Here is a 13,051-nt window from a genome sequence, read left to right on the forward strand (position 1 = left end):
GGGGGAGGGGCGACATGACCAAGGGGGAGGTAGGGAGTGATGGGTTAATAGGGACAGTGGTATATGCCTAATATGGCTTTGGGGGATGGTTTTAGCCGGGGAGGAAGAGGAGGAGCAGGGAAAGGGTTAGCTGGGAGAGGAAGGAGTTACCTCCTCTTCTGTTTCCGGACGCCGAACGATCCCCGCCCACCCTCCCTTTGTGTTGTCATGTGGGAGATGTTTTTGGGTAGTTGGGATACCTTTTGTCACAGTAGCGGTGGGGGTAGGTCTGGTCCAGAGGTTTGGAAGTGATTGGTGGCTGGACCGGGAGTCATTGTCTTGGTATGGTGGCTCTCGGTTTCCGGGATGTGGCAGGCACGGGGTTCTGCCAAAGTGTGGGGGTCAATCCGTGGGTGATTGGCACCTCGTCTCTGGGTCGGTGTGTTGCGGCCGGGGACAGGGGGAGTAGTAGTAGTGGACTGGGCCTACCCCGGGGGGTATTGTAAATGTTATTGTCTATTGTTACCGTTATGTGGTTGTTTTGGGTCGCCCGTTGGACGGCGTCCCTAAGGTACTAGTCTGTAAAACAATAGGCAATAAAAAGGCTGCTGTGGCCATTTGAACCAAGTCGCATGCAGTCCGTGTGTTTAATTTTAGAGGATAAGGGGGTTTGGTTACACAGACATCATGACCGGAGAATCCTCCCTCAGCTGGTCATGCCGCAGCGGATTCGTGCCTCGACAGCTGATGTGTATTCTTGCCATTTCTCCATTTTCGGTAGTCTCTCCTCTCCCGGATCCAGTCCTGCTTCTCTCCCCTGAATTTGTCAACCCATGATCATCTCTAGGACTGTTCTGATTTTCAGAACTAATGCAACTATCCAAACTTATCCGCACCAACTCTCTAGACAACACTAGGTCTTCTGCGTCTTCCATCGATTTCAGAAGCTTCTGCTCATGGAGAACCTTTCCATTTCTCAAATCTGCAAGGTTGTCACAAGTTAGAGCTGTACTTGATCTCCTGGTTTCTTTATGTCTTGAGATGATCTTTGACAAAGGTCTGAGTTTGGCAATGATTGGAGATCGAGGGGAAGGAGTCAGTGGTGGAAAAGTCTAAAGAAGAAAAAAAAGGAACATTAAAAACTAAACTTAGAACTAGAAGATGATGAAGCGTCCTTTTATTTTAGGAAAACTTACCTTGCTGTCCCTTGAAGTTTCGGCTGAACCCAACCCTTAAAAACAAAATAAAAATATTAATACTGCAAATAAACCGTGCAAAGTGTAATATGTGTGCCAACTACATATAAAGAGATGGCTGAAATGTGGCTTTTTGTGTCACTGTGCACTAGTCTCGTTTTGTCCACTTTTGCACCTTGGATTTTAAGATGGATGACTCCAACAAATGCTATATTTCATGCAGAATGCATCCCATAGGTATGGTGGTTACCATAGAAAATAAAGGCACATACAAACAGGTACGTTAACGTTTCTTCGCCTACACAATAGGAGAGTAGCCACCGTATTATCCTTTAATCTTCAGCACAATCCCCCCACACAAGTCATTTATAGCTGTAGCACATTATATGTGATGGTAAACATTTACTTTTCCAAATTTGCCCCTTTATGTATCTGATATCACGGAGAGGGTTTGGCTGACATTGGAAGATGTTTGGATCGGAATACGATTCCTGCACCAGGTAACCGAGCCCCAGTCTTTCCAGCTTGCTGACGTCTTCCCCCGTCTTTATGTGGAGTGGTGGAAGGGACGGGTGCCTTGCGGCTGATTGCTGGGGCAGGAGCTTTGCGGCAGGGTCCGTGAACCACTGTCTGGAGAAGGAATGTTTTTTCCTGTAACACAAATGAATACTTAAGTGTGATAGTCAGCAGGGTCATAGTATTCTCCATTCCCTATAGGATTAGGACATAATCTAATTGGACACTTTATATGGTAATCTACATATATATGCCTGAGATAATGCGATGCAGAGGCCTGTACTCGGCTATCTATCTCTGGTGTATCCAGTGCTCAGCATCGCATGCTCCACCTCTGCTACATACATCGCTCCGCATCGCATACTCAACCTTTGCTTCATCCAGTGCTCAGCATCGCATGCTCCACCTCCGCTCCATACATCACTCCGCATCGCATACTCAACCTTTGCTTCATCCAGTGCTCAGCATCGCATGCTCCACCTCTGCTACATACATCGCTCCGCATCGCATACTCAACCTTTGCTTCATCCAGCACTCAGCATCGCATGCTCCACCTCCGCTCCATACATCACTCCGCATCGCATACTCAACCTTTGCTTCATCCAGTGCTCAGCATCGCATACTCAACCTTTGCTTCATCCAGCGCTCAGCATCGCATGCGCCACCTCCGCTCCATACATCACTCCGCATCGCATACTCAACCTTTGCTTCATCCAGTGCTCAGCATCGCATACTCAACCTTTGCTTCATCCAGTGCTCAGCATCGCATGCTCCACCTCTGCTACATACATCGCTCCGCATCGCATACTCAACCTTTGCTTCATCCAGCACTCAGCATCGCATGCTCCACCTCTGCTACATACATCGCTCCGCATCGCATACTCAACCTTTGCTTCATCCAGCGCTCAGCATCACATGCTCCACCTCCGCTCCATACATCGCTCCGCCTCGCATACTCAACCTTTGCTTCATCCAGCACTCAGCATCGCATGCTCCACCTCTGCTACATACATCGCTCCGCATCGCATACTCAACCTTTGCTTCATCCAGTGCTCAGCATCGCATGCTCCACCTCTGCTAGATCCAGCGCTCAGCATCGCATACTCCACATCAGCTTCGTAGAGCACTCAGCATCGCATGCTCCACCTCCGCTCCATACATCGCTCCGCATCGCATACTCAACCTTTGCTTCATCAAGCGCTCAGCCTCACATGCTCCACCTCTGCTACGTCCAGCATTCAGCACCACCTACTCCACCACCTCTGCTACATCCAGCACTCAGCATCGCCTACTCCACCACCTCTGCTACATCCAGCACTCAGCATCGCCTACTCCACCACCTCTGCTACATCCAGCACTCAGCATCACCGACTCCACCACCTCTGCTACATCCAGCACTCAGCATTGCCTACTCCACCACCTCTGCTACATGCTAGCGCTCAGCATCGCCTGCTCTACCACCTCTGCTACATCCATCACTCAGCATCACCTACTCCACCACCTCTGCTACATCCAGTGCTCAGCATTGCCTACTCCACCACCTCTGCTACATCCAGCACTCAGCATTGCCTACTCCACCACCTCTGCTACATCCAGTGCTCAGCATTGCCTGCTCCACCACCTCTGCTACATCCAGCACTCAGCATCATCTACTCCACCACCTCTGCTACATCCAGCACTCAGTATTGCCTACTCCACCACCTCTGCTACATCCAGCACTCAGCATCACCTACTCCACCACCTCTGCTACATCCAGCACTCAGCATCACCTACTCCACCACCTCTGCTACATCCAGCACTCAGCATCACCGACTCCACCACCTCTGCTACATCCAGCACTCAGCATTGCCTACTCCACCACCTCTGCTACATCCAGCACTCAGCATTGCCTGCTCCACCACCTCTACTACATCCAGCACTCAGCATTGCCTACTCGACCACCTCTGCTACATTCAGCACTCAGCATAATCTACTCCACCACCTCTGCTACATCCAGCACTCAGCATCACCTACTCCACCACCTCTGCTACATGCTAGCGCTCAGCATTGCCTGCTCCACCACCTCTGCTACATGCTAGCGCTCAGCATTGCCTGCTCCACCACCTCTGCTACATCCTAGCGCTCAGCATCACCTACTCCACCACCTCTGCTACATCCTAGCGCTCAGCATTGCATGCTCCACCACCTCTGCTACATCCAGCACTCAGCATTGCCTACTCCACCACCTCTGCTACATCCAGCACTCAGCATTGCCTACTCCACCACCTCTGCTACATCCAGCACTCAGCATCACCTACTCCACCACCTCTGCTACATCCAGCACTCAGCATTGCCTACTCCACCACCTCTGCTACATCCTAGCGCTCAGCATTGCCTACTCCACCACCTCTGCTACATCCAGCACTCAGCATCATCTACTCCACCACCTCTGCTACATCCAGCACTCAGCATCACCTACTCCACCACCTCTGCTACATGCTAGCGCTCAGCATTGCCTGCTACACCACCTCTGCTACATGCTAGCTCTCAGCATTGCCTACTTCACCACCTCTGCTACATCCTAGCGCTCAGCATCACCTACTCCACCACCTCTGCTACATCCAGCACTCAGCATTGCATGCTCCACCTCTGCTACATCCTAGCTCTCAGCATTGCATGCTCCACCTCTGCTACATCCAGCACTCAGCATTGCCTGCTCCACCACCTCTGCTACATCCAGCACTCAGCATTGCCTGCTCCACCACCTCTGCTACATCCAGCACTCAGCATTGCATGCTCCACCACCTCTGCTACATCCAGCACTCAGCATTGCATGCTCCACCACCTCTGCTACATCCAGCACTCAGCATCGCCTGCTCCACCACCTCTGCTACATCCAGCACTCAGCATCGCCTGCTCCACCACCTCTGCTACATCCAGCACTCAGCATCGCCTGCTCCACCACCTCTGCTACATCCAGCACTCAGCATTGCCTGCTCCACCACCTCTGCTACATCCAGCACTCAGCATTGCCTGCTCCACCACCTCTGCTACATCCAGCACTCAGCATCGCCTGCTCCACCACCTCTGCTACATCCAGCACTCAGCATTGCCTGCTCCACCACCTCTGCTACATCCAGCACTCAGCATCGCCTGCTCCACCACCTCTGCTACATCCAGCACTCAGCATCGCCTGCTCCACCACCTCTGCTACATCCAGCACTCAGCATCGCCTGCTCCACCACCTCTGCTACATCCAGCACTCAGCATTGCCTGCTCCACCACCTCTGCTACATCCAGCACTCAGCATTGCCTGCTCCACCACCTCTGCTACATCCAGCACTCTGCATTGCCTGCTCCACCACCTCTGCTACATCCAGCACTCAGCATTGCATGCTCCACCACCTCTGCTACATCCAGCACTCAGCATTGCATGCTCCACCACCTCTGCTACATCCAGCACTCAGCATTGCATGCTCCACCACCTCTGCTACATCCAGCACTCAGCATTGCATGCTCCACCACCTCTGCTACATCTGTGGCGCCCCTGACCTGGTCAGGCACCACTGAGTACTGCACCCATGCTGGGGACAGTACAATACAGGTAATCCAGATGGCTGACTGGGGTGTGGAACACAGGCGCATAGTGATCAGGTCTCACACATGTACCTTTGAGAGGACCCCTGGGGACCCCAGGAGGGGGCAAGCCTTCACCTTCACTGGAATAGTGGAGGGGGTAGAGCCTCCATCTCCTCTCAAGGGGTGTGGTGGAGAGTCTGGTTGCTAGGTGGCGTAGGCAAGAACAGGAGAGGAGGAGCAGTGAGCCAGTTCAGTGCAGAGTCCAGGGAGCTCGAGTGAGGAGCAGATCCCTGGAGCTGTGCAATCTGACAGCGTCCGCGCAGTGGCTACAGACGGGGGAGAACGGTCAACTAGGAGTGCTGCCTGAAAGCCAGCTTCAGCTAGAGAGTGCACGGAGTGGGAAGTAAGGAGACTGCTAGAGAGCACCAGGCCCAACCGGGCGGCAGATCCCGAAGCGAGGATAGATTTACCTTTCCCTGCTAAACCTGCCGGTGTGGGGCTCTTACAGCCCACACCACAACAACCAAAAGCCGCAGCCACGTAACCGCAAGTAGGGCCCATAGGTCACAGGAGGCAAGAGGCTGGAGTGGCCTGGCCCGGGGAACAAGCACACGGCAAAACAACAAGGGGAGAGAGGCTTGGAGCATCTTCCCTGGGTGACCCCCATAGGGACTCAAAGTCGGGGTTACCCCAAACCACCAAGGGCTAAGGAAGGCGAGTTTGTAGTCACCCTCATACAGTCAGCCGGAAGGATACCTGGTTCCCACCTGGTGCATCTCAGTTACGCCCGGGTTACTCACCCTGCCACCTGAAGTGAGTAAAAACCCTGAAAGACACTCTGCCTGCGTGTGGTCATTCTGCGACTTGTGGTACTACAGCTTTACAAAGGGCCCTGGGGCTTGCCTCACTCTCAGGAGGCTCCTACATCTAACTGCACATACCATCAGCCCCAGGCGACCCTCAACCTGCAGTGGCGGTCCCCACTGACCGCAATACTGAGAGTGGCGTCACGATCAAACAAGAAGATTTCCTACCAGTGACGGAGATCCAGCAACGTGGAGTCCCTGAAGGTAATGCACCGACACTGACACAACACCGGTGGGGCTTCACATCTGGCGTCACGAACAGGATAAGGACTAGACCTGTTCAGACAGGTGACCATGTGCCTGGGCGGTCCGCTTGAAAAATTGGAAGCGCCGCCATATTGCCACCATGAAAAGCGCGCTGAAAAACAACAGCAGCCCGCGCTGGGAGAAGTTACCGCCCACGAAGAGGTGTGGCTACCCAGAGATCCCCTGCAGAGTTCTGACCTTGCCAGCTATGAGCGTGGAAGCGTCGAGAAACGGCGGAACAGAAAGGGAGCCACAAGCCTGCTGCTGGGAGAGGAGCTGCTGAAAGAGGCAGAGCAGAAACTGGACAGCTTACTACTGGAGGCAGCGACGAGTCCACTGCTGGGAGACCGTGCAGAAGACGGCGCAGAAAGAATGGCGTCTGACCGCAGGAACCCAGAACCAGGCTCCGCTGCCTGGTGGTACCGAGAGCTGGCCCAGTTTTGCAACCGGCTGGAGACCCGGGTCGTGGAGCAGATTCGGGAGGAGCGGATGGAACTGCAGGAGATGACCGCGGCGGTTCGGGCCTATGAAGGGAGAGCTGCGCGCCGAGTGTCAGACAGGACGGCGACGACGCAGACCCCGATGCTGCCACCGGTGGGTGAGTCAAGTGATGCCCCGACCAGCGCAAGTGCCCCGACCCCTGCTGCCACGTCCGCGGTCCCTGAAGAGGCGCCCGGCGCGGCGACGCTGAACCAGGCCGCAGCCACGCCAGGTGCGGCCCGCCAAGCCCCGGCCGCCGCAGCGATGCCCTGCTCGGCCCGCCAAGCCCCGGCCGCCGCAGCGATGCCCTGCTCGGCCCGCCAAGACCAGGCCGCAGCCATGCCGGGTGCGGCCCGCCAAGACCAGGCCGCCGCCATGCCGGGCGCGGCCCGCCAAGACCAGGCCGCCGCCATGCCGGGCGCGGCCCGCCAAGACCAGGCCGCCGCCATACCGGGCGCGGCCCGCCAAGACCAGGCCGCCGCCATGCCGGGCGCGGCCCGCCAAGACCAGGCCGCCGCCATGCCGGGCGCGGCCCGCCAAGACCAGGCCGCCGCCATGCCGGGCGCGGCCCGCCAAGACCAGGCCGCCGCCATGCCAGGCGCGGCCCGCCAAGAAAAGGCTACCTCAGCATTTACCCCGGCCTGTAAGGCCAGAGCAGACACCGCTCCCCGGTCCACAGAGGTTCCTGATGGGCAGCCCACGGTGGGTGAAGACCCTGCATATTGGCAGATGAGGGCTGACCTGGAGGCCAAATTTCCACAATGGTTGGTGAGCCAGTACATACCCCCTCCGCATACCCCAAAGAATCTCCTGCTAACTCCTGCAGCAGCTACACCAAGGAGTCCCTCACCTGGGCCGGCTGAAGAGCATCCATCCCCGGCACTGCCACAGCTGGAGTGCCAGGAAGAACTAAGGGGGAGAGGAGGCCAGGAAGCAGAAGGGTTGACTCCGACTCCAGTGCCACCAGCAGCAGATGTGTATTCAGAGCCGGAAATGCTGCCCTATTCCCGCTGGGACGAGGAGGACCTGACCCCCTCTGCAGAAGAAGAGCTGCCTAAGAGCTTCACCTGGGAGCCCACAGGCATGGATCCAGCCCGCAAGACACGGCGCAGAAGAACACAGTTTGCTCCAGCACCACAGTCTCCTGAACAGAGGGCAGTCACCGCCAGAGACCTAAAGGAGAAGCGTTTGTTGAGAGAGTCCAAAAGCCAGGCTAGAGGACCCCTGTGTTATGGCGTAGTGGAAGACTTTAATCTGAGAAGTGGTTATGGCTTCATTGTGGCACCAGGAATAAAAGAAGGGATATTTGTAAACCGCAGAGATGTGAACGCTCATCTGCCAAGAGGACACCCTTGCAGAAATCTAAAGATGGGAGACTCCGCTCAGTTCACCCTGCATCAAGGCGAAAGAGGATTGTATGCTCTGGACGTAGCGCTATGTCCCAACAAACCTTACAGCCATCCCATGCAACAAGAAAGACAAGAAAGACAAGAAAGACAAGAAAGACAAGGAAGACAAGAAAGACAAGAAAGACAAGAAAGAAAAGACAGAGATAAAGAACCAGCTGTAGAAACAGATGAAGACCAAGAAAGGAAAGACAAAGAACCTACAGATGAAACAACCACAGACGACGACAGAGAGCAAGAAAGTCACAGGTGCCAGTGCCCTACGTGCCCACGCCCTGGTGAAATGAGGAGTAAAGAGTAAAGTAAAGTAAGAAGAGAAGTTACAGTTTTGACAAGTTTTGTTTTGCAACGTTCTCAAGTTTAAGCATGTGCCCACAAAAACTATTGTGAGAAACAAACTTTAAGGCTATGAACTTGCTATAGCCACAAACTCTCGCAGTGTAAATAGTTACACCAGTGGCACCACCATCAGGGCCAGCCTGTTTAGGGGCTTGGCTCGTCTGCAACCAGGGGGGCCCGTCCGTAGAAAAGGGCCTTGGCTCACCTGCGACCAGAGAGCACGCCTGTTTATGGGGCCTTGGCTCACCACCACAAAGAGGGTACCTGGTCAGCACCAACTGTGGAGGCCGCCTCGACATCCTGCCAGAAGAGGCTGAAGGCGCGGATCCACCAGGCCAGGTATACCCTGAAACCACCAGCCCATGAAAGCCGCCTCTACATCCTGCCAGAAGTGGCTGAAGGCGCGGCCAACGGGAGAGGAAGACTGGAGGAAAGGTCTGGGGAAACGGATGGCCCAGACCTGGTTACCAACAGGACCGGTGACCTGCCTCCTGAGAGGGTTTTGGGTGGGTTAACGGACTTGTGGGTGGAGGGTGGTGATGTCTGATACCTGGTGCTTTTAAATGTTTTAAATGTTTTAATGTTTTATGCATTTTAAAATGTTGTCTTGCAGCCCGAGGACGTGCTGGTGATAACTAAGGGGGAATGTGGCGCCCCTGACCTGGTCAGGCACCACTGAGTACTGCACCCATGCTGGGGACAGTACAATACAGGTAATCCAGATGGCTGACTGGGGTGTGGAACACAGGCGCATAGTGATCAGGTCTCACACATGTACCTTTGAGAGGACCCCTGGGGACCCCAGGAGGGGGCAAGCCTTCACCTTCACTGGAATAGTGGAGGGGGTAGAGCCTCCATCTCCTCTCAAGGGGTGTGGTGGAGAGTCTGGTTGCTAGGTGGCGTAGGCAAGAACAGGAGAGGAGGAGCAGTGAGCCAGTTCAGTGTAGAGTCCAGGGAGCTCGAGTGAGGAGCAGATCCCTGGAGCTGTGCAATCTGACAGCGTCCGCGCAGTGGCTACAGACGGGGGAGAACGGTCAACTAGGAGTGCTGCCTGAAAGCCAGCTTCAGCTAGAGAGTGCACGGAGTGGGAAGTAAGGAGACTGCTAGAGAGCACCAGGCCCAACCGGGCGGCAGATCCCGAAGCGAGGATAGATTTACCTTTCCCTGCTAAACCTGCCGGTGTGGGGCTCTTACAGCCCACACCACAACAACCAAAAGCCGCAGCCACGTAACCGCAAGTAGGGCCCATAGGTCACAGGAGGCAAGAGGCTGGAGTGGCCTGGCCCGGGGAACAAGCACACGGCAAAACAACAAGGGGAGAGAGGCTTGGAGCATCTTCCCTGGGTGACCCCCATAGGGACTCAAAGTCGGGGTTACCCCAAACCACCAAGGGCTAAGGAAGGCGAGTTTGTAGTCACCCTCATACAGTCAGCCGGAAGGATACCTGGTTCCCACCTGGTGCATCTCAGTTACGCCCGGGTTACTCACCCTGCCACCTGAAGTGAGTAAAAACCCTGAAAGACACTCTGCCTGCGTGTGGTCATTCTGCGACTTGTGGTACTACAGCTTTACAAAGGGCCCTGGGGCTTGCCTCACTCTCAGGAGGCTCCTACATCTAACTGCACATACCATCAGCCCCAGGCGACCCTCAACCTGCAGTGGCGGTCCCCACTGACCGCAATACTGAGAGTGGCGTCACGATCAAACAAGAAGATTTCCTACCAGTGACGGAGATCCAGCAACGTGGAGTCCCTGAAGGTAATGCACCGACACTGACACAACACCGGTGGGGCTTCACACATCCAGCACTCAGCATCGCCTGCTCCACCACCTCTGCTACATCCAGCACTCAGCATCGCCTACTCCACCACCTCTGCTACATCCAGCACTCAGCATCGCCTGCTCCACCACCTCTGCTACATCCAGCACTCAGCATTGCCTGCTCCACCACCTCTGCTACATCCAGCACTCAGCATTGCCTGCTCCACCACCTCTGCTACATCCAGCACTCTGCATTGCCTGCTCCACCACTTCTGCTACATCCAGCACTCAGCATTGCCTGCTCCACCACCTCTGCTACATCCAGCACTCAGCATTGCCTGCTACATCCAGCACTCAGCATTGCCTGCTCCACCACCTCTGCTACATCCAGCACTCAGCATTGTCTACTCCACCACCTCTGCTACATCCAGCACTCAGCATTGCCTGCTCCACCACCTCTGCTACATCCAGCACTCAGCATTGCCTGCTCCACCACCTCTGCTACATCCAGCACTCAGCATTGCCTGCTCCACCACCTCTGCTACATCCAGCACTCAGCATTGCCTGCTCCACCACCTCTGCTACATCCAGCACTCAGCACCACCTACTCCATCACCTCTGCTGCATCCAGCACTCAGCATTGCCTGCTCCACCACCTCTGCTACATCCAGCACTCAGCATCGCCTGCTCCACCACCTCTGCTACATCCAGCACTCAGCATTGCCTGCTCCACCACCTCTGCTACATCCAGCACTCAGCATCGCCTACTCCACCACCTCTGCTGCATCCAGCACTCAGCATTGCCTGCTCCACCACCTCTGCTACATCTAGCACTCAGCATTGCCTGCTCCACCACCTCTGCTACATCTAGCACTCAGCATTGCCTGCTCCACCACCTCTGCTACATCCAGCACTCAGCACCACCTACTCCATCACCTCTGCTACATCTAGCACTCAGCATCACCGACTCCACCACCTCTGCTACATCCAGCACTCAGCATCACCGACTCCACCACCTCTGCTACATCCAGCACTCAGCATCACCTACTCCACCACCTCTGCTACATCCAGCACTTAGCATCACCTACTCCACCACCTCTGCTACATCCAGCACTCAGCATCACCTACTCCACCACCTCTGCTACATCCAGCACTCAGCATTGCCTGCTCCATCACCTCTGCTGCATCCAGCACTCAGCATTGCCTACTCCACCACCTCTGCTACATCCAGCACTCAGCATTGCCTGCTCCACCACCTCTGCTACATCCAGCACTCAGCACCACCTACTCCATCACCTCTGCTACATCTAGCACTCAGCACCACCTACTCCATCACCTCTGCTACATCCAGCACTCAGCATTGCCTGCTCCATCACCTCTGCTGCATCCAGCACTCAGCATTGCCTGCTCCACCACCTCTGCTACATCCAGCACTCAGCATTGCCTGCTCCACCACCTCTGCTACATCCAGCACTCAGCATTGCCTGCTCCACCACCTCTGCTACATCTAGCACTCAGCATTGCCTGCTCCACCACCTCTACTACATCCAGCACTCAGCATTGCCTGCTCCACCACCTCTGCTACATCTAGCACTCAGCATTGCCTGCTCCACCACCTCTGCTACATCCAGCACTCAGCATTGCCTGCTCCACCACCTCTGCTACATCCAGCACTCAGCATTGCATGCTCCACCTCCGCTACAGTCAAACCAAGCTCTGGATCAGTGGAGTTCCCATCAAAATCTATAGAGGATAACTTTTAAGATTTGGATGAACCCCTTTAAACTCCCAGAGGTCTGAGAAGTGGATTTTATTGTATCTAGTCTAAAGTACCGTAAATAAATGTTCTCATTCCCTGACAGCACACAGTGATCTTGAAAAAGCGAAGTGAAATAAAGCACAATATAAAGTTGTAGTTAATTCTAACATCCATAGACCCAGGGGTCTCCTTTATTCTCACCGTTCTTGCATTTGATAAACGTTTTCCATTTCTCGGAAAGTAACTTCTTCTCCAAGATCTGAAATGAGGAAAACAAAGGGTGACCTTGGGACATTGGTGGTGATGCCGAAACAGCAGCAGTCGCCAGCGCGGTGTAGCCAGTGCCGTACAGTAAAACTAATGGAAATGAAGACGACGACCACAAAAAAAAACAAGCACCATAAATCATATTAGTAATATTACCTTTTATGACAAACATGAACCCATACATAATAAAAAACAAACTGAGGAACCCAACCCACTGATTGTTCACCGCCATGTACGGGCAAATGTGAATCGATAAATTATCTATTAGGCTGGATTCACACGATCCTATGGCATCTGATGCGATATGCTAATGACCCTCTGCTGCCAGCATGATCCGATCCAGCGATCGTATCACAGCTGCGGAGGAGAGGGAGGGAGTAATCTCCCCATCTCCTCCATTTTCAGCTGTTGCAATTATTGCACTGCACTGAGATGTCATCCGAGTGCAGTCCGATGTTTATCACGCACCCATAGACTTGTATGGGTGCGGGTGACACGGTTCTCGCAGACAATCGTAGCATGCTGTGACTTTTCTCTCATCCAGAATGTGGATGAGAAAAAAGGTGACCAACTGCTCTGCCTCATTGAATAACATTGAACTGAGTACAATACGAGATTTTCTCGCATTGCAGTTGCCCGAGTCAGATGCTCGTGTGAGCAAACACTTAGTGATGAGCA

The 13,051-nt window shown here is 54.4% G+C and overlaps 1 protein-coding gene across 2 annotated transcripts in view; it reads right to left on the minus strand.

Annotated features, from left to right (window-relative positions):
- Positions 1-559: 559 nt before the first annotated feature.
- The window catches only part of LOC142244982 (uncharacterized), a 48,394-nt gene continuing 35,902 nt past the window's right edge, over positions 560-13,051 (minus strand). For both annotated transcript variants that reach the window (XM_075317142.1, XM_075317141.1), the window contains 4 exons: positions 12,308-12,365; positions 1,582-1,826; positions 1,176-1,210; positions 560-1,091 (listed from right to left, as the gene is read on the minus strand). In XM_075317142.1, the coding sequence (XP_075173257.1) occupies positions 654-1,091; positions 1,176-1,210; positions 1,582-1,826; positions 12,308-12,365 (776 nt within the window). In that variant the 3' untranslated portion in view covers positions 560-653. The remainder of the gene's footprint in view (positions 1,092-1,175; positions 1,211-1,581; positions 1,827-12,307; positions 12,366-13,051) is intronic.

The sequence above is a fragment of the Anomaloglossus baeobatrachus genome, chromosome 7, assembly GCF_048569485.1.
Source record: "Anomaloglossus baeobatrachus isolate aAnoBae1 chromosome 7, aAnoBae1.hap1, whole genome shotgun sequence".
In the NCBI taxonomy this organism is placed as follows: Eukaryota; Metazoa; Chordata; class Amphibia; order Anura; family Aromobatidae; genus Anomaloglossus; species Anomaloglossus baeobatrachus.